The following is a 22,628-nucleotide window of genomic DNA, read 5'->3' on the forward strand; positions in this document are numbered from 1 at the left end:
ACGAGCCAACGTGTACCTAAATGTAAACACGTCGCAAGCGCTTGCCGCAAGTTCCATTGATCTAAAATAATAATCAAAGAGTATATAATCACTACGTTTTAAGAGTCGGAACTCTCATACAAAAACAAAACCACGATTGTAGTATGAATTCAGTGTCTTTTTGGTGCCAATATCAAGAAACGAACTGCACAGACTAAACAGGGCCGAAAAAGTCACATTGACAAGTAGTGTTGTTAGGAACAGTCGATATTATCGATATTGTAACAGCATAGTGTTGTGCTTTTTTATCGATATATTGTCAAAAAACGGCACGTAGTGGTGCGCTTTTTATTAATTAAATGATCGAATTAAAGAAAAAAAAAGTTGTTTTTCTTAATAATAATTTATTTTCATGTCATGGATCTGTTTTTCTTTACATAGGTAAATACAGTTTCACGTTACACAAGTATTGTATTGTAGTATTGTATTGTCCGTTTTGCACTGCACAGCACTTGTGGAAGGCTGTGCATGTAAATATTCCACACTGGGCAACTCCAAAGCTGAACCTGAAACAAAGTTAAATTTAGCCAGTAGCTTACACTAACTAATGCAAGATAAAATAAAATTGGTACGCACAATCCAATTTTTGTCATATTGCAGGTCAATGACCTATGTTTACCTAGACAACTTTCTTACAATTTCTTGCCTTATTGTCAAATATGTCTTTACTTGTCAAATGAATGAAATGAAATGTAAGGTGATCTTGGAAGTTGACAATACATAATTTTGTATACCTCTGATAAACAATCTACTTGCCATGCCAAATGTAATGAAATTAATTCTGTAGTTTTTACCCGATTCTGGTGAAGCCCAAAAGGAGGATTATATTTTGACCTGTATGTATGCATATCCATTTCTATCTCCTCTAACTACTAAGCAGCTCAACCTATTCTTAACCCCTAACACAAAAAGAGGAGTGTTATTACATGAAGTGTACCATAAACACAGACAATACAGAAAAAATGGTCAAGTGCGAGTTGGACTCGTACATGAAAGGTTCCGTAAACAGTTCAATAAAAGTTTTTCTGAAAATTCTTCTAATATAAGTTTTTTTTTGCTGACTGTACTATATGCCCCTGGTTACCAAAGTACTCGTCAAGACGACAAACGAGTCCAAACTCGATGCAGTTGTGTTGTTTATCACAGTGTTCCTATGGTCACCCGCTAGCTTTATCATCAGATCAACTCTAAAATTCTAAATTATGCTATAAGGTATAGATTTTTATCAGTGACAGCTTACCTGTTGTATTGTCAGTTTTACACAGCGCACCACTTGTAGAAGGCTGTGCATGTAAATATTCCACACTGGGCAACTCCAAAGCTGAACCTGAAACAAAGTTTAATTTAGCCAGAAGCTTCCACTAACTTATACAGGTGAAATATAATTAGTGTGTATAGCCAATTTTTCTGTCTATTACTAATGCTCTGACCGGCAACTATACTATACACTCAAAATACCTAGCATTATTATTGATGACGAAGCAAATTAATTTATAACATATATTGTATATAAAAAAATTATGTGCATGTGTATTGATGGTATTTATTAGGGTTATGGTTTATGGGGGCGAATGAAAAACAGCGCCTGTTAGCCAAGGGACTTTGTTCTGCAAGGTGCAGGCATAAGCTGAGTCGCTTTCCCTTTTGATAGTTTGATTGTACTTATTATTTGTTATGTACCTATGTAGAATTTGTAAACAAACTATTAAATCAATATCTTTTATTATTTTATTATTATTATTATAAGATGCAGTAAGTCAAGTTGCAATAGAGATAAATTGAAAATAAAATAAAGTGTTTACCTTGGCTGTTCTTGCCATCTTTAGGGGAAACCCTTCAAGAATTTCTTCAGAAAGAGGTGGCATGGGAAGTCCCAATTTTGGTATGGCTTTCTTCTTCAGCCGGGTTTTCGATTTGTGAAATCTCGTTGCCAACTACTTTCACCCACTGCTTACAACTGAAATAAAATTTAATTGTCGTGATACTATATAATACGAATTGACGTCGGCCAGCCAAATATAACCTCAACACCTATTATCAGATTTATCAGTAACTTTACTTACACATGTTCACTTAGAGGAAATCTAGCAAAGAACATTTTGTTTTCACAATGTTTTTCTTGAATACCACAAATTTCGCATCTCCTCATGTTGAATGGTTTCTTAGTAAAGGACAGCCGTGAAAATAACGGTAAAAACTAGAGTCCTGTCTCGAATAAATGCACTTTAGTGAAAGAAAAGTTAATGCGGAGGAGAAATCATCTCAAACTCAACGCTATTAACAAAACAAAACACCAAAATACACGAAAATACAAACACAAAATCTCGCGAAGGCGTCCGTTCCCACGCAGCAGATGAAGGTTTGTGGGTTGCCATATAAAATTGAAAAATAGAACTAAAATTTTTTCATTTGCTTAAATAAAAAAGGATATCCAGTCAGAATTATTTTTATATTGTATTATTTATCTTAGTAATATTTTTTTCCGCTTATTTTTTTTTTTCACAGCTTAAAATGTGAAGAATTGCAAATATTATAACTTAAGTGAAATCTTCTAAACACAGATCATTTCATAAATATGGCAACCAATAAGTTATTTTGGAGAGGTTGGTACAAAAAAGACACTAGCTCCATACATTAGATTTTTTGTATGGAGTTTCAACCCACTGATAATAATAAAAAAATGCCAAAGTTTCGAAACATCTGAATAATTGAGTCACTTAACATCTATATTTAAGGAAAAACACGTTATAACCACTCAAAATCCGAGTAAAATAACTTACCTTTCGGTTCACTCCCGTGGTTTGATGTCAACTGACCACGATCAAGTCTAAATCAGTGGAAAAAGCAAAGAAAATATACTTACTTATACACATGGCTGGTGGCACGATAGGCGTGCCATAATTTTCAATGGCGTTAGGCACGCCAGTCGTGTCATGAAATAATTGTTCGCCGCCACAACCAGAAGTTTGTGAAGCGAGGTGCCACAAATCGGTTAATTCGTAGTCCTAAACAAATAAAAATAAATAAATGCTGAGCTCGTAAAATATGTAATATGACGACCGGATGGCTATATGTTATTCCAGTACTCTAGCTGTCTACATACCTAATTTAATCCAAATTTGTCCAGCGGTTTATCTTGAAGGTGTAGGTAACAAACACACACACACACACACACACACACACATCACTAACTATCGCATTTATAATATAACATTAGAATGGATTACAAAAAAAAAACTAGGCAAATTACTCATATTACTATCACAGAATCACCATTGCCTAGGTATTTTAGTCCTGCCCAGCAAAAATGTTTACAAAACAGGAATTTAAAGCATAATACTAAAAGTAAAAGAAATGTAAACAAATTATTTTAAATTTTATCTTTATTTTTTAATATATTATTAAGAATAAATATTAAATACAAATAGCATAAATAGGTACACTTAATTGCTAGGTCACTGTATTATAATAATTTAATAAAGGTAAATTAAATTTAGACTTCACAATAGTAATGTAATTTAAGTTAATAATAAATAAAAATAGATGAAAGGTCCCTGAAATGGTAGAATAACATTTAGAGCTGAGGACATACCAACTACAGCCAATCATTTTAATGAAGGTCAAACTGTATATATAATTATTTAATATGTGCACTTAGAAATGTCTGCTATTTATTGACAGACTGCTATCTTTGGGGGTAATTACAGTTATAGTTTTGCAATTAAGGACTTGCTCCTACCTATCCTTAGATTAGAGATCCCATGAAAATAAGTGATGCTTTACTAACATATCTCTTACACCTTCTTTAAGTGGTTGATTGTGCGTGTCTTTCTTCAGTGGTAATTCCCAATCTGGATTTAAGTTAAAGCCAAATTGTGATAAGATACGCAGTTCACATTTGATCTGTACCCAACCAGGTGAATTTATAAATGACCATGGATGGTACCATTTCTGAACAATGTCCACACATGAACAAAGGACTTCAAGCCATAGGTGTAATGCCTCTTCATTCAACCCCATACATATCAAAGTGCGTAACTTTACATCCATTTGGGCATGAGCATTATCATGTGACAAGTTGATGGCTTGGACACATCTATACAGCAATTCTTCTGGTGTTAAAACTTTTCCATCTTCATCCAAACGATATGTTTTACATAGCACCAGTCTACTATAAACTGAATTAAAATCCTTTTCAACTTCACGAGATGAAGCTTCTTCAATGAACAACCAAGGATGACATGGTCCATCTAGAAAGCTTGGCCTCTTTATACCATGAAGGAGTACTCTTTTAAAAGCAGGTGCAAGAACTCCTCTGACTAAATGTGCTGCCTTTTCAGTAACTGAGTCATCTCCAGCTCTGCTGTACTTGACGCCTTTCTCATCCAATAGTTTGACAAATCGTGCTGGGAACCAACCACGGAGACCATTTAGTTCACCAATCCAACAATGCTCATCTCTTGAGCTAATTACTTCTATAACATCATTTTTTCTGAATCCCAACTCATCACCATCTCTTCTCTCAAAGTCCAACAGTGCTTTAGCTCTTCTTCTTTTACTTCTTGATACATTGACATATCTCTCTCGATCAGCTGCATGACTCTGCATGGTGTAATCAGCTGTCAGTTGTATTTCAGATGCTAATTGTGGTTCTAAAGCAAGAAAGTGGCGAGCAACTTGTAGTATTGCTTCCCTGAGATCGACTAATATTTCTGTCTGTTTCACGTTTTTAGAAACTGCATCCTCATTGTTGCTATCATCTCCAAATAATATAGTCTGGATAACAGATTTGTTTTTTTTTATTTGGCGTCTTTGCAGCTGTTGTTTAGGTAAGTTAGGAACTGCACTGGGATTGCCTACCAAAGCTCCTTGGTCTGCCATTAGGTATGCTAGGTGTCTCCTTCTGTGTGTTTCTATCAAAGCTGGATTCAATGTCTCCCCACAAACCTCATCTATGGTTTTAATGAGGATGTCCACATCATCAATTTCACCAGGTATATCAGACAATGCATTAAAGATCTGTGCAGAGTTAGATATTTCAGTGAATCGATTTTCTTTTATTTTCAACATGGCTAATGTTACTTTGAAGAGTACTACTGAACCATCAAGGAAAAAAAGGTCCCAAATCCTTAATAAAATTTTCATATGAACTACATTAGCATAGAGTGTTAAAAACCAGTGCATAGTAATCAATGAGAGTTCTATGTCATGGGCATTCAAAACTTGATCAATTCCAGGCAGATATGTTGATATAAGACTTCTCAAAACTTTCTGATCAGCTTGAATGCCAATTAATGTTGATGAGTAATAGGAAGCTGGTAACAGATCTTCCACCGTTGTACACATAACCCAAAATGCATCTTCTTCCTCCATTAACAGCAAAAGAGAAGCAGCAATCATTCCTGTCCCCTGGCAATATCCAATGTCAGGATAGAGCCAAGCTAATGCCCTCAGAATTCTTCGTAACCTAGGTACTCCAGTACTTGTGGGGTGTGAAAAGCAAACATTATTTGGCAGAATTTGGACCAAATCTTTTTCAATCTGTTTACTGGTGACCAGGCCATCATCACTGGAGGCTCTCACTATTTCATGGTAAGTGATTTCAGTTGAAGCCCTTTTTTTATTTGTGCCACACAAGTTCATCCAGACTTGTGGACGGAGGGAATGAGGAACTCCGTCTTTAACCATTCTTTGTAATTTGTCTGTCTTCTCTAATTTGCCGTCACCTTCTGAAAAACTGATTTCTTTGCTATAGAACTCCCATTGTAGGTGATGTTGATCATCTTCAACAAGTGAATTAGAAGGCTGTTTACTTGAACTTTGCTCTGGTTCATCTTCTTCATCTACACAAAACCCAAATTCATCAAATCTATAGTTGGGTAAACCGTGACCATGGCCTTCGGATTCCGGCTGTGCCAACTTTGCCATTATGTCTTGCGGCACCATGCTGGGTGTGAGCGCAGAAAATGGTCCACCAGGAATCGGAAACAACTCGTCAGCGACATTTAGGCCACGGATAGTATCGATCATATCCTCAGGGTCATCATCAGCTAGCGCTGAACTTATTTTTCTTTCGTGATCTTCTCGTCCCACGTAACCATCATGGTCACGCGAACTAAACAGCGATTTAGCTAAATCCATTGTAAAGCCTTCTTTTCTTGTTTTTAAACAGGGACTCAAATTCAAATAGATTTTTAGAACAATAGTTACGCTTTCACTTTTTGACGTCAATATATAAATAAGTCATTTTTCCAACTAACCAACTCACAATACTACTGACGTCAAAATTAGGTGTAGTCGTTATAATTATTATAGTTGGCAATTTATACGTTTAAGAAGTATCGATTTTAGAGAACTACGTTTAAAAGTAGAAATTGTACGCTACTTGTTTCTACTTCAGTCTACTTGAACGTAGCTACCAAAGGTAGCTAAGCTACAAGAGGGCTACAAGGGTGGCTTAAAGGTCTCGTTACCAAGCCACAATCTCCAAAAAAAAAAAGCTACAAGGTAGCTACAATACAAAGCTGGCAACACAGGACATGATGCTGTCAAAATCGAATAATGGCGCACCAAATTCTTTGTTTAGTACCTATTCTAGGTGCGTGAAATGGCGTGATAACAACCAAAGTAATTCATACTTCCAATTTGAAGTTTATTGGGTAAGTTATTCTTTTAGCATAATCGACATAAATATACTTTCTACAGTGATGAGAAAACCGCATAATATTCAAAACGCACCTTGATTTCCCGTGATGGTGCAATCACTGCTTGAAGACGGAAATGCCGCCGAGTTTTAATTCTTATATCTATCTCATGGCGATGCTGTGCACAAGTAATAAAAATCGCTTCATTCTTACTAAATTAAGATGCTATGAATAAAGCTAATCATCAGAATGGGGTGCCGTGCATGAATCTTGTCTGTAATCTGTAATCTCTTGAGTGGATAATATTTTATGGGTTATTTGAAGAAATGAATCTCGCGAGTGAGTGATTCAAAGAAACATCACTTGGTAGAGCTTATAGCTTTTTCGGATCCAAATGTGTCAGTATATCCAAATAATCTTTTAGCTCGTATTGTATTTCACACACAATTTCACCTCTCATATTTCGTTTTCTAGAATTTTTTTACCGTACAACGGCAATAACTACTAGACACTGGCAAAATTGTCCTCCAATGGACAGAGCCATATTTTTTTAAAGAAACAACAATCTTTTAGCTCACTCTCTCGCAAGGCAAAAGTCTTGATTGAGTGATGAGTTCTTGAGTGAACGAATGGGTGCGACCTAGCTGCAAAGCGATATGTAGTACCTACACGTGCACAATCTTTCCTTTGTTGCCTGAACAACTTATCTGTGAACCAAACCAAGCAATGCTACATTAGATGCAAGTGGCATTAGTTTTTTCAATTCACTGATAAGTTGGTCAGTCTAAGTGAGCGAGCGATTGGAAGAAATGAATTATATGAATCAGATGATCTACAGACACATTGAAGTTATTGAGTTAAATGAGCTAGTTAGCAAAATTAGTAATATACCGTAAGGTCGGGTACTTTGGCCCTTTGGAGGGTTATTTTGGCCCATATGAAAACAACATAGTAAAATAAAAACAAAAACATGATTGATCAATATAATTAACACCAACAAAGAGCCATATCCTCAAAGCAATAATAAAACCAGAGGCCGTATTGCCCAATGTTTCTGACGCTTGCAATCGCAATCAAATGACAGTTTTCACATACAAAAACTGTCATTTGCTTCCAATTGCAAGCATCAGAAACATTAGGCATTATGGCCTCAGGACCGAGTTAATCCCATGGGCCCTTCAGGGCCAAAGTACCCCGACCTTACAATATATATCAATGCTAGAAGGGAGATATTGACTAAGTGACACATTTTAAGATAGTGAGTTGGTTCCCCTTGTTTATGCATATTTTTTATGTCATAATTCAATTTTACATAATCTGTTTATGCATAATAGTATTTGTGCCAAAACTGTTTTCGCATAATTATATTACGCAGAATGCTTTTATGCATAACCAATATAAGCCGAATGGGCTTTATGCATAATTTGCGAATTTCGAGTATTGTATAGGCAGAAAATGACTTATGCATAAATTAGTTATGCAGAAAGTTACTTTTGCATAATGTAATTTTGCTAATATAATAAAATCAATATCTTTTAATACAACAGAAACAATGGTTTTCCTCAACTTTGCTCTGTTTTTTTAGTACTTAGTGTAATGAAACACCATGAACTTTCATCGAACACCATCTGTTAGACTGGCACGTGACTGTTGTTATTGGTGGCATGGTGTGCCGTTGTGTCGCTCTGAGGATGGGCTCTGGTTGAGTTCGAAACGCGTCAGTGTAGTGTGGTAGTGGTGGTGATAGATGGGTTTGTGTGATTTGTGTGTGTTCTTACAGTGTGGAGGTGGAGGAACTGCATGAACACGCATATTTTGCATAAGCTTAGCTATCGTAAGGTCGCGGGTGAGCAAGGAAATTATTTTAGTTCATTGATATGGACCTCCGCAAAGTAACGCCTGATTCAATAAATTTTTATTACAATTATTACTTCTCATGCCATGCACTCCTAACTACAAAGCGAAATCACTTTATGTTTAAAATTATGCAAAACTGAGTATTTAAATATATAAAATTAAATCACCTAAAAGTTATTTTAAAATAAGTAATTACTAATGCTGTGCAAACACTACCTAATTCTTATGTTAATAAACTAGATGTATTTTAATTTATGTTTTATTTTTATATTAGAGGATATTATATAGAGGTTGTAATTTTCTGACCATTAATGGGGTAACTTAACTATTTGAAGCAGACCTGAGTACGCAGTTTAATTTACTATAAAATCCATTAAGCTATAACAATAATTTTGGCTCCCATAGACTTTCATTGTTCACTTTACAACCTATCATTTTTGCTGACTTGAATGGTTGTGTTGCAATTTTATGTTTTACCACAATTATGTGTCAATTTCTCATACCAGAATTATTTTGCAGATGCAATATACATACACCCAACTCTCTTGGACAATGACTGACACAAAGAAAAACGAAATTGTACAAATGGAAAATTTTGTTGGTAGCATATCAAGCTCTAAGGAATCTGATGCTGAAAATGTAGATGCAATAAAAAAATACATTGAAGAACAAGAACAAGAGATACTTTTGGGAAACTCTTCTCATGATTTAGAACCAAAAATAGGAAATCTAATTCAAGGTGTTAGTACCAAGAATAAAAATGAACTTCTAAAAACGCAACTTGATCCTGATGATTCTGATGCAATCACGCAGTCAGTAGATAGTGAGATAACATCAGATACAAAAGAACATGAGACATCCAAGGAGAAAAAAGAAATGATTGAAGCAGGCACAGAGTTTACACAAGGATGTCAGACTTCTGTATCCAAAAATATAAATAAGCAAGAGCTACAACAGTTACCTAATCAGTTGCAAGTAAATATTCAGCTACAGGATGCCAAACTGGCCAAGGATGATGTTCCTCAGTTAAAAAACGAAAGTCCAATCAATACTATACCAGAGAACCAAAAAGTTGTTGACTTAAATCATGGTGAATCTAATTCTCTCAAAGAAACTGACAATACAAAATTATCTAAGAAAGAAAATAACCTAGAAAGTTCAAATAAATCAAAATTGGTTTTAGATTGTGAAACAAAGCCAGCACTTTCTAGTTCCGAAATAGCTGAAAGACCCAAATTATTGCATCAGCTATTGACTTCTGAAACCTTAAGTAGAGAAAAACGGTATACAGATGAATTTAAATGTGGAAATTTAAATCTTGATAAAGTACATGCTGAAGAAACATTGGCCATAGCTACAAGTGTGATGGATATGATACTCACTGACACTGAAGCTACAATTAACAAGAAAAAAGTTGTTGGTGCCTTAGCCAAACAATGTGCTGAACAAGGTTAGGAATTAGGAAATATTCCTATTATTGGCTTATAATATAACTAAAAATAAAAAAAGGGTATTAGCTTGTTATCTTGCTTAATAATAAAACGTATTTTGTCTGTTTCAGCGAGCACCAGTGTATCTCTGACAATTGGGTCTAAGGTGGAAGCTAAAGATTTCTCAGAACTGTGGTACCCAGCACAAATAGTCGAGGTTGACTGTGATGAAATGGAGGTCTTAGTGCAATATGATGACCAACCTAAAAAGTTTGTCTTATATAAAATTTTTAAAAAATAATCTTTTATCGTTAAAAAAAAAGTATCTTCAAAATGCACATCTGTTTTTCAGATATAATGAATGGATAAGCATAAACAGTCCAAGATTAAGACCTCTCAATGTTACTGCATCAAAGCCAACCTTACCCACATCACCTGTAGTGCACCCCACAGCATGTGTCCCTGAACCTAAAGTAGAAGATAAACAGAAAGTGACATTTGCTGTGGGGGAAAGATGTCTAGCCAGATGGAGAGACAATCGCAGATTCACTGCAACAGTACATAAGGACTTAGGAAATGGTATGTACATTTTGAGTATTGGGTTCGGTTTTATATCATCTTAAGCATACTAAAGCGCGTTTTTTGGCACTTGCCCATTTTATAGTTTGAATCATTGTGTTTCCACCAGGTCCCTATGCACCACTAACCTAGTCATGGCCATGATGCAATGACACAACTATGTATGTATGGTTTGCCATATTGATGGTACCATGACACTAATGTTTTAAAGTATGATTATTTTTTATTATTATTCATATTATCTTATGCTCGTTAGGTGGTTATGCATATTATGTAATAATGCTGAGAGACTTTTAGAGTATCATGGTTAGAGTGATAATTACCTCTTATTCTGCTACATATTAAAAATTCAATTTGTCAATTTTATTGTAAAAATATTGTGATTTTAATGAATCACATATTTGTTGTTGATCAACACCCTACATGCTTAAAATCATGCGGGTTCGTCTTGCGTTCACTAAGCTTCTTCTTTGAGGATTAAGAGTGCATATGGAGACCAGAATCAGCAAGTACAGCAGGCAGTCAACCCTGTGTGGGATATCATTATAATTTTATAAATATTGTATATTATATAGGTTCTAAAGAACACAGGATTCTCGTTAAACTCGGAATACGGCCCCTTTCTATGCTGTGGCTTTTACAAGTTACAGAGCGAAAGTTCAGTATAAATAGTTTTTTTTTTTATATTTTGTTTTTGCATCTATTTTTTTTAACAGGAAATTACGAAGTTATGTTTGACGATGGTTTTCAATGGAAATGTCCACAAACGAGGCTGCATAAGCTGAAAGAGACGAGCAAACATGATTACCCGTCGTTCAAGTGGGCCCAGTGCGGGTCGCCGCCGCCGAGCCACGCGGGCGCGCCGCCCTCCGCGGCCGCAGCGCCCGCCGCGCCCGTCGACCCGGTCGCGCCCGCCGTTCAAGCCCTCGCTCGCGTTCCATTGTTTCATACCCACCTATTTGATCCGACCCGCGATTATTTAGGTTCCAAGAGCGAGCGCCGCGAAATGAAGCGGAAGTTGAACATTAAGGAAATATTCAACATTGGACAGAAACGCAAAAAACCAGCGACAGGAGACAAAGAACCTAAAAGTATTCCCGTTTGTAATAATTCTACTGAAGAAATCAAGTCAGAAATTATTGACAGACCTCAAACTCCTGAAGCTCCTCCTTTAAAAGCAAATTCGTCCATAGAAAATAATTCAGCTGAAGAGATACATAACCCCATTACAAAGAGACCCTCTGTAAGGAAAAAACCTTTTATGAGGAAGAAGATCAAATTGAAAACCAAAACGAAAAAAGAAGTACCATGTTTTGATGACGTTAAGAAAGAAATACCAGGTAAAGTGAATTTATCAATTAATAATAATAATAGTTTATTTCTCATTTACAAAAGTACTTAATATACATGGAAGTTGAGAACTGGATGTTAGACAATTTTAGACAAAAATATATGTAAATAAAATACATTATTATCAACAACAAATCGACTAATACAGGTTGTTTGGTAGCTACGTGCAAAGCTTTAAGGGGGTGATAGCGACTTATATTTGAACATTTTTAGCCATGTCTTAGACAATTATTTAATTTTTTTTTAAATTTAAAATTTCGAAATTTTAGAAAAATACCCCGAATTTTATAGTCACAAGTCAATATTGCCCCAATGAGCGTTAATTTGTAAACAAATCTTTTATTTTGGATAGTTTAATGTGTATTGGACCAAATGAAATAAATTTGAAGTGTCTTTCTTGCCACAAAAACAAAATGGAGGCATTTGAAATGACTAAAAATGTCTTAGGTTGGAACAGTAATTTTTCTGTGCCATAAAAAAAATAAAAAAAAATCTTGAAATGTTCAAATATTTTTAAAAACATGTCTGTTTAGTGTTCTTTCTTTTAAGGTATCACTCATTCACATTGCTTGCTAAATATGAAAAGTAAAAAACCAAACTTAGGAAGCACTCGCTAAGAATATACTAGTCTAGAAATTTCACGTTAAAGGTACTTAATTAGTAAATAACATGAAAAAAAGGTAAAAAAAACATTAATCTTCGGTTTAAAAAAAATTACATAAAAAAATCAAATGTTTAAAACTTTCCACAATACCATCACAATACACCAAAGTCCATTACAGACTGATAAAAAAGTTTCAGAATCAAAGTTTTGAATTACGAACACCTGTACTTTTAAAAAGATACATTTTTAAATGTGGAACGTTTGAAATTTGTTGAACTTCCAATTTCGAATTTAGTCGTCTTCACGTATGGCAGGGTTAACGGTAATGGAGCATTGGCACGGCGAATGTACGAGGAGCTTTATCCAAATCGCAGATTACCCTATGTCAGGATGTTTCACAACACATTTCGTCGTCTCAGCGAAAATGGGATTCATCTTCCGACAGTTGGAGTGAATCATGGAAGATACAATGCAAAAATTCAAAATTGGAATTTCAACAAATTTCAAACGTACCACATTTAAAAATGTATCTTTTTAGGGTTTCATATTTTATTAGTGCTATTTTATAAAACCTTCGTTAATTATATTAATTGTCTCTAAGACCTTGGTTTATTTTTTTGTGCAGCATTAAGACCTAAATAAAAATTTATGATCCACAAACCTCCGACACACACTACACACACTTCAAAAAAGCCAACTTCAATAAAGCACTCACAGCCGTTGTATTTAATGTTTTTTACACTAAAAAAAATCCGTTATAATTCATACTAAGTAACACTATTTATTTACAAGATCAAAATTTAAAATGAGGTTAAGATTTATTCACTAATCCATACTTATATATATATATATATATATATTATATATTTATATATAATTTTATAAATGCGAAAGTAACTCTGTCTGTCTGTCTGTCTGTCTGTTACGCTTTCACGCCTAAACCGCTGAACCGATTTTGATGAAATTTGGCACAGAGATAGAATAGACCTTGACAAAGAACATAGGCTATTTTTTATCACGAAAAAGAGGCTTTAAGGGGTTGAAATAGGGGATGAAAGCTTATAAGTACCTTTTATTCCAACTATGCTTTAATTTAACTATGCTTTAATTTCATCATAACCGCACTAAATACCCAGCACAAAGCGGGACTTTTCTGCTCTAGAGCAGAAAAAATGTATGAAAATCCTTAATTGAATCGTTTTAGATTTTTTTTTATTGCACCACCAGAGGTAACACAAGTATTTTTGCTATAAAATTAGCTTGCATAGTGTAAAACAATCTAGTGTTAGGTTGCTCAGCCTGACGGTCTTATGAAATTTGACAGATTGCGTACAAAAAATTGTTGCTACCAATCCTACCAAAAACAGTAAGTAGCCGTATATATAAAAAAAAAAAACTGTGGCCAACCTGGCGCCCATCCGAAATTTGACAGATCGCGGGTAAAAATATCTGGCCCTATTCTACGAAGTGCAAAACTCGAACTTCGTATGTTGCCGTCCCGCTGACGCTTATGTCATTTAATACGCGAGTGAAAGGGACGGTGCGTTACGAACTTCGAGTTTCGTAGTAGCCCCTCTGCTACTGGCTACTAACAGCCAAAAAAAAAAAGTGTTTTCTCACAATCGAAGTGAAGAAAAAAGTTTTCACCTGGAGACTAAAAGTCAATATAAAGCCTCGGATAAATAGACACCCTCGCTAAAGCTCGGGTGGCTAACCACCTCGGGTATATCAATATATACCCTACTTTACTGCCCTACCTTATTTTAGTCCCTCGAAAAAAATAATACTAATTAGCCCACATTAAAATTCGTTCTTTGTTTTTTATGCACTTATAATAACTTTTCTAATAACATTCCGAGTCAGTAAGCTGGCTTAAAGTCAATGTGAAACATTATCTATGTTAGCATTTGTCACCATGGGTGTTCTTTATGCGCTTATTTATCACATTTATTTTATTTACTTTACATTCAGATGCTGTGGCAGCTATAATAGGTACAGTAATCAAAAGTGAACCTTTAGAAGATGAAATAAAGACGCAACAAAATGCAATAGACACGAAAGATTCGAATGCGAATGACATTAAGCTCGAAGAGCCCTCTCCAGACGAACCAACCCAGGCATCAGAGACCAGTACAACTTTGGAACAACAAAACACTGAATATGTAAGGAAGAGTTTCAATATTTTTTTTTACCAGTAGATATCTTATATATATGTATCTCTTTCTCGTTCTATCTCTATTTTTACGAGGAGGTGGAATATTGCATTTACAAGGTGGTACCACTTTTAAAGCTTGTTTCACTACTCTCTAACAGGCTCGTGATATTTTCTGTGGCAAATGTCTGCGATGCCGCCCGTCTATTTTGATAGAAAGTACATCTGACAACATGAGACAAATTTCACGATTTTGACGTGAAGTTTAAAGTCGTGAAACAGGGACGTTACCTTTTTCTTGATTGTTATTATCTACAGAGTTTTTTGGGTTCAAATTCTTCCGGAATATTTCAGGTCATTGGGTAAGATTGACTGAACGTCCTGTGAAGGTTTTCCATTGGAATTTTGTATTTAGAGTGTAGTGTTACACTTTTGATGCCGTACACTTTAAACATCGATCAATATATGGAAACATTCGTGTCACAATTTAAAAATCCTGAAAAACATTTACCCGGCGCTCAGAAAAAGTAACCCAACTATCTGCTAAACTATTCCGTAACTGTTTGATTAACCGGTAAAAGTGAATGAAAGCAAGTTTAAATATATTATGCTATAGTGATTTTATGACAGGCTTTGATATATCATCACGAGATTTGGTCAAATGTTACATGATTCATTATCTTTTGCAATGGGTACTTCATTTTTACATACTTATCTTCACTTTCGTTCTTTCTTTTCTTAAGGTACCAGAATTAGAATCAAAAGTAGAAAATTTTAATATGCAAGATGAAGCAAAACACGAAGAAGTTATAGATAAAATAAAAGAAGTAATCACAAAATTAGAAGATGGTATAAATGAAGTCGAAAAGAATGACATAAAACCAGCTGCAGCAGCAGTATTAGAAGTAGCAGCGGAGGAGGCGCCGCCGCCTTCGACGTCGAACGACATTGTAGACAAAGAGAAGCGAAAAAAGTCCAAAGTGAAAAAGAGTAAAAAGTTGAGACTCATGCAGGAGAAGAAAGAGAAAAAACACGTGGACAGAGTCAAGCATCAGTTGGAGGAGATGAAGAAACAAGTAGAGGCGATGCGGAAGCAGATAATGCTGAAAACGGAGGAGTTGGCTAGTTCTCGGCGGGGTGGGGGCTCGGGGGGCGAGGCGGATGCGGCGTGCCTGCTGCCGGGCGAGTGGTGCTGCCGCTGGGTGGACGGCCAGCCGGCCGGCGCCGTCAGCGAGGTGCAGCACGACGCGCGCGGCGACGCGCCCACCGACAAGCCGCCGCTGCCGCGCAGAAGCGTGCAGGTAGGCCCCTGACTACTCAGGGCTCATCGTCACACACGCGCCTGTCGGCTACAATAATCTGGTCGGCGTAGATTGCTTATTGACCGAGCATTCTTGACGACAAGGGTCAATAGGTACCTATGTTCCAAATGGTACATTTTGTACATGAAACCTTCCAATTTCAATCTACTCTATCCTGTTCTACCCTGGGTAGAATCTTCCGACTTCCCCACCGCTATTGTTACCTTACTTCTTTATTCAGATCCCACTAGAACTATTGCCTGCATGCTATGTACTACAATTGGCCATTTTTTTATTTTTGTCGATATTTTTTTTTCTCAGATTTCAATGCAATTTGATGAATTGGTAAAGTTGCTTATTATGACCATGGTAAGCCCAATTTCACACTATGTCCTACAAATTTTTCCATTCAGTTATACAAAATGTATGGAAATTTCGTAACTAAACTGAAAATTTAGTATAAAATGAGGAACTCAAAATGAAAAAAAAAACGACGTCAAAATGAATAATGGCCCAAATAGCTTTTTTGGGCGCCTAAGGCGCCTAAATAATTTGTCTGATAGTCAGTCAATGTCACTGAAATAGTTTGGACGCAAGGGCTGGCAGCTAAATAATTTGGCATATTATATTTACCTTACTCGCACTTTTTGGCAGTTGACGTCCGACAACTACTGACTAGATCTGTGATTTGATGGTGGAGGAAATTCGAGGCTTCAAGCACTTAGTTACATACTCGACTCAATTTTGTACACCTCGGTGTTCTCGATCTCGAAACTAACTCGGGAGTTCTGAGTTTAGTTAAGCACGAGACGCGAGTCCTAACTCGAGTCAAGTCATAAAATATTACTTGTCTTAAACTTAACTTGAATCTTGAGCAAAATTGTGATTTGAAGACTCAACTAAAAGCAAATTATACTCTACTAAGGGGCTGTTTCACCATCCATTGATTAGTGTTAACTGGCGGTTAGGTGTGATGCCGTCTCTATTTATTTTGTTCGAATAGACGTAGACGGCATCACATTTAACCGTCAGTTAACACTAATCAATGGATGGTGAAACAGCCCCTAAGTGTCGAGCAATACTCGTACAAGCAAATAAACTCGATTCGAAGGCTTCAATAGAAGTTTTTCCCTCACCTAGTAATTATGTTAAACTAAACGCTTGCTACTCATTCCTCGTGCTAAAATGCTATTGTGCATCGTTCTGTTATGTTTCTTCTCATTTCCGACACCCAACAAGCGGCTCGCCTAATCTAACGCGAGGTCAATCATTACTCTTATACTTTATATTGTTTTTTGAAGCGACATGTGTTTTCTCATAGGTAGAAGATAATAGACTGCCGCCAGGGTGGACGAAGCACATGGTTCGCAGAAGCGTGGGACATTCCGCTGGCAAATGGGATGTCGTTTTAGTCAGGTGAGTTACCAATTTGGATAAGTAGTTTATTATTGTCGATGCTTAGGATTGGATTTAGTTTTTCATCGACGTTCGCACCTATATACGTAACGTATACGTATATAGTACGTAACGTATACGTTACGTATATAGGTGCGTTTATCGCCGCGCGCCGTGCTAGCCGAGCGACTTATCGTAGGCGTGGTATGATCAACGTTACGGTACTCGTTATCGTCGTTCGAGTACTAAATCCAGCCTTATTATTCCGATAAGGTTTGAATTTGAAGGTTACAATATGATATTCGTAATTCTGCACGTACCTATTATAAAGACACAGTAGGTGAGCGTTCGAACCCTGTCCGACGATCTTAAAACCTATTTCGTTAAAAAATACTTTACATACCGAATAAACACACGTAATTCGAAATATGACATAATATGCCCATATGGTCAGCGTTTCGGCCATTTCGCAACTTAAGCTATTGGGACCCCACGTCATATTTCTATTTTTACAATTTGAACCTAGTCAACAATGTCAATCAAGTAATGTTCACATTTTTTATGTCATATGTAGGTATAGTACGCCAGGCATCACGAGGATAGGACTCTTAAACATCGAACTGAGAGAGTCGTTTGTTTCAGCCCCGATAATCGGCGGCTTCACACGAAGAGCGATATGCGTCTGTATCTGGAGAACAGCGGGGACGAGAGCGTGCGCGGCCACGAGGCGGCGCTCCTGGACTTCGGGATCCACCTGAAGCTGGCGCGCCGGCTGGGCTGGGTGCGGAGCAGCGCGGACGGCGCGCCGCCGCCGCCGCCGCCGCAGACCGCGCCCAGCACCACCTCGCCACTCGTCAAGCGGAGAAAGCTCAGCCTCAACACCAAAGACGACAAACTGCACAAGAGGCGGCGAGAACTCAAAATCAAGATTCCGAGACTCGTTATGGTAAGTGATTTTGAATGCATCAATTTCTTACCATTTAAGAATCCAGGGGTCGAATAAACACGCTTCACTTGTAACTGTATCAATGGAAATGAATCTCTATAACCTTGTGTAAGCAAGGTGTCTTCAAATTCCCCTGGAATATTTCGGCAGGTTGTTGGGTTCGTTTATTGAAAAATCTGTAAATGTTTTCGGGATTCATTAATTGTGGTCAACAAAGTTTCCATACATTGACTAATGTTCAATGTGTGCCACATCAAAGGGGTGTCTACATTTTGAGTTGAAAGTTCAGATGAAAAATGTTTACTTACAGGGGCATTCAAACTTATCCTTATTTTAAGAATTTTCGAAACGGCTCCAAGGATTTCAATGATATGTTATATTATATGTGTTTTCGGAGGCGAACGATATTTTATAATGTATAGCAAAACAAAATAAATATTCATGTATTTTCAGAACTCTTCTACGGTTAATATACCTAAGGAGAATGACGTGGATCCCGAGCCATTTGTCAAAGAAGAAGCCACTCTAGACGGTGCTAGCATTAAAGATGGCTTTGGTAAGATTTGTGCTTTAATGTTCTTAATGAGAACTTTATATAATACTAGCGACCCGCCCCGCCTTCGCACGGACAAAGTAAATAAAAAAAACGGCTAAGTGCGAGTCGGACTCTCGTACGAAGGGTTCCGTACCTATACAACATTAGACATTAGCATAAAACGGCAAAAAACCACGTCTGCTGTATGGGAGCCCACCTTAAATATTTATTTTATTTTAATTTAATTATTTGTTTTTAAAGTACATTTATACAAATAAATAGGTACCTGTTGCCGTTATTAATATCGAGCAAAAAAATCACGTTTGTTGTATGGGAGCCCCCTTTCAACATTTATTTTGTTCTTTTTTTAGTATTTGTTGTTATAGCGGCAATAAAAATACATTATCTGTGAAAGTTTCAACTGTCTAGCTATTACGATTCATGAGATATTGCCTAGTGACAGACAGACAGACAGACAGTGGAGTCTTAGTAATAGGGTCCCGTTTTTATTACCCTTTGGGCACAGAACTCTAAAAAGGTCTCTAATCAAGGGCACTTTACATTCTTTTCTCAGCACCATTTACCAAAAACTACACCCGACATGAACGAAGCCGGGGCGCGTCAACGTAGGGTAAATGCATTTTTTGGTTAGATGGATATTTTTAATTTCGTAATATCTTTTGAATGGAATGTCCGATTTGAATAATTCAAAAAGTAATCTACAGGTATTGAAACCGTCTTGAATATAAAATTATTTATTTGGATAAGAATTAATACAAAGGTATGGATAACATGGTCTGATTTTAGTCGTAATTTCTGTCAACTTTTAAAATGTAAAAAAGTAGTTATAGTGAATAGTAACATAACTACAATAGTTGGACATATGGTATCGCGAAGTTTTTTGTAGATCTTGATGTATTCTTTTATATCGTAATAGTAGATTGTACAACAAGAGCATAAAACGAGCCATTTTACCCAAGACGTTCATATAGCCACCCGAGCCGGTACGGCGAGGGTGGATAGACAAGTCAAGGGGAAAATGGGTTTAATGCTCGAGTTTTACACTGCTTTTCACTTCGATGGCGAGGAAATGAAATAACAACAGTGGAAGCAATTGTTCACTTACTATGTACATTTTATTTTTCGTGCATTACTATATAATTATACATTTTTAGTTTTATTGATTTATTTTGATTGATTTTTAGTTTTATATAAATTAAAAATGTATTAAAAAAATACATAGAAACTTCTTTGTTTGTGGCTTCTGACGCCTGATTTTTATGACGCCTGATTTGATTGACCTTGGTCTTAGACGAAGATTTTATTTTATGCACTAGAGCATACAAAGTCATTTTATGTCGCCTAGATCCAGCATAAACACGAACTTTACGAGCATGAGAAGTAAAATACATTTTTTTGTTCTATAATCAATAGTTTGTACAGCGCATGCGATGAAAGATTTACACCGAGTTACATTATTGTAGTTTTAGTACGGAACCCTAATTTTTTCTGTTAATAAATATAGCCTATGGCCGCTAACCTTGCTAAATTTTAACTGGTCGAGTCTGATGTTTGTGAGTGTGGCTTGGGCATTGCAGACACTAATCATATATTTCTCTCATGTCCTCTCTATGACAACTCCTTCCTTTATGAATAGCTTACTTTATGAACAGCTTAGCTAACTTATTGAACATATTTATAAATAATAAAGATATTAAAATTTTAATATGTATTCCTCATCCCACTAAATTTAATTTGTCATGTGTACCTATGTAAAATATCTTTATGTCTTTCGCTTTAATCCCATGTAATCTTCTGTTGAATTCCGTATTCCAAAATCCCGTATTTTCTATTGATTTCGTTTCCTTACTTTTACGCGTCTGTAGCGGATGCGCAAACCGCGCAACCCAGAAAAAAAAAAACAAAAAAATAGCCTATGGCACTTTGGAATAGTTAAGCATTCTAATAGTGAAAGAATTTTTTAAATCGGTCCAGTAGTTTTTGAGTTAATTCGTAATAAACATCCAAAAATCCAAAGCTTTCCTCTTTATAATATTAGTATAGAAAAGTTCGTAATTAATTGTATATGTTTATAAATTTTCAGTACATGTGGGATCCTTAAAAGTTCAAGTGATTGAAACTCTTTTACGCTGTCCAGCTGAAGGATGTTTTAAGAATTTTCGTAACACTATGCTTCTTAAAATGCACATTAAACATTATCACAGAGAACTGAGAAAAATGATGGGCGTCACGCCTAAAGTTCTAGACTTAGCCTACGCCAGGACGCGGCCCTCGGAGGCCGAGATGAAGCGGCTCAAATGTGAAGCGCAACAACGGATAATCAAAGTAAAACTACCAAGACTACATAAACGTATAGTGGAACAGGTTCCCGAACCGCCAAAAGACGTCAAGATTGAACCTACTCCTGTTCCACTTTCTACGCCACCCATACCTGAGGACACCGTTCCCAAGCCTCAAGATTCACCGAAGCTCCATAGTGCACTAGTAAATAAGCCTACGAAACGTCCCAAGGTGTTGTTGCCGGTCCGTAATCCAGAGCCTGAGCCAGTCGCCAGTGATGACAACACCTCAAACGATCCCCTTCCTTTCATTAAACAAGAGACTGTCGAAAGCGACCCTATCATTGAACCGAAGCAAGAGATGCCAGACCTGTTAGACTTCGAGACAGCCATATCGACGCATACCGTGACTAGGGTATTCAATGGGGGCAGGAGAGAGAGGCGGCGGAAAACGTTCGCGGCGATAGCGAAGGGGGGGAGTGAGGAAGAGTGGGGGGAGGACTCGCCGGACTCGCGCTCCAGCAGCTGCGGTTCGCCGGACTCCAAGCGCGACGACGCCGGGGCCGCCCTGCTGCTGCAGCCGCTCTCCTCGCCCTCCAATGACGCCGCCGCCGATGCCTACATGTTCACCGAAAGTAACTATCCCCTTACGCTTATGAATATTAACTACCGAGAGCTCGGAATTGCATATCTAATGGTTGTACTGTTCGCACGCTTTTTATGCGAACGGTAAAGGTCGAGTCACAAGATCGTCACAAAATTATTAAATACAGGTTAGGTTGATTCAATAAATGACAATCTTGTCTCATAAACTTATAATCTCCCAAATGTAGTTTAAAAAATATTAGCGAAATGTTCAATCATGGTGGAACTTCCGATATGGCGTTGAACAATATGTTCCGTAGCGTTAAATCCGCAGTCAGTCATCCTATGTCGCATAATTTTAGTTCTAATAATGTGCAAATAATGTGTCATTTTTTTCTTTAATAATGAAAACATTATGTAGTTACACATGTACTTGTTCACAAAATATCAAAAGGCTAAGAATGGCACTCATACAGTGACAAGTGGTATTACTTTCGATCAATTAATTTGTGAATCGACCTATACAACCACTGCATATGCAAGTCCGAGCTCTTGGTAATTGGCATTGATCATTTTTTTTACTACTCTTTTTTATCTTATTTTCTTAAAATATAGATAATTTTAAGATACTGATTTGATTATCTTGGCATAAAATGGCATACTTAAATTTAAATATTTTTTAAGATATCAGATACGACGTCTCGTAAATTACACATGGCGGCTGAAACCAAGTGAAAGGCCAAGTAAAATAATATTAAAGAAAAACCGAGCTACAGTAGAACCCGCTTAAGACGATTTTGAGGGGACCTAGCAAAAAGAAAGTGTTAACCGGGAAATCGTATTAAACGTGAAAAAACTAGTACCTACCTGATTTTTGTTTGTGATTTTTCATCGTAAACTTTTAATATTGT

General features: G+C 36.6%; 2 protein-coding genes across 2 annotated transcripts; one reads left to right on the forward strand and one right to left on the reverse strand.

The window, feature by feature from the left end:
• Nucleotides 1-3,437: 3,437 nt before the first annotated feature.
• Nucleotides 3,438-6,344, reverse strand: LOC141430646 (small G protein signaling modulator 3 homolog). The gene has a single exon (XM_074091456.1). The coding sequence runs from the start codon at nt 6,178-6,180 to the stop codon at nt 3,790-3,792; it is 2,391 nt and encodes a 796-aa protein (XP_073947557.1). The 5' UTR covers nt 6,181-6,344; the 3' UTR covers nt 3,438-3,789.
• Nucleotides 6,345-6,565: 221 nt separating this feature from the next.
• Nucleotides 6,566-21,865, forward strand: LOC141438848 (uncharacterized). The gene is made up of 11 exons (XM_074102875.1): nt 6,566-6,698; nt 9,060-9,990; nt 10,102-10,240; nt 10,323-10,549; nt 11,266-11,889; nt 14,475-14,665; nt 15,399-15,956; nt 17,278-17,372; nt 17,994-18,297; nt 18,751-18,853; nt 20,937-21,865. Exons 1-11 carry the CDS (start codon nt 6,579-6,581, stop codon nt 21,863-21,865), a joined length of 4,221 nt encoding a protein of 1,406 aa, XP_073958976.1. The 5' UTR covers nt 6,566-6,578.
• Nucleotides 21,866-22,628: the final 763 nt, after the last annotated feature.

This window comes from Choristoneura fumiferana, chromosome Z (assembly GCF_025370935.1).
Source record: "Choristoneura fumiferana chromosome Z, NRCan_CFum_1, whole genome shotgun sequence".
Classification (NCBI taxonomy): Eukaryota; Metazoa; Arthropoda; class Insecta; order Lepidoptera; family Tortricidae; genus Choristoneura; species Choristoneura fumiferana.

Coding starts and splice junctions, on each gene's coding strand:
- LOC141438848 (XM_074102875.1), top strand. CDS start 6,579: ATGATGCTGTCAAAATCGAATAATGGCGCACCAAATTCTTTGTTTAGT. Junction 10,550..11,265: donor ACATAAGGACTTAGGAAATG/GTATGTACATTT, acceptor TTTTTTTAACAG/GAAATTACGAAGTTATGTTT. Junction 14,666..15,398: donor AACAACAAAACACTGAATAT/GTAAGGAAGAGT, acceptor TCTTTTCTTAAG/GTACCAGAATTAGAATCAAA.
- LOC141430646 (XM_074091456.1), bottom strand. CDS start 6,180: ATGGATTTAGCTAAATCGCTGTTTAGTTCGCGTGACCATGATGGTTAC.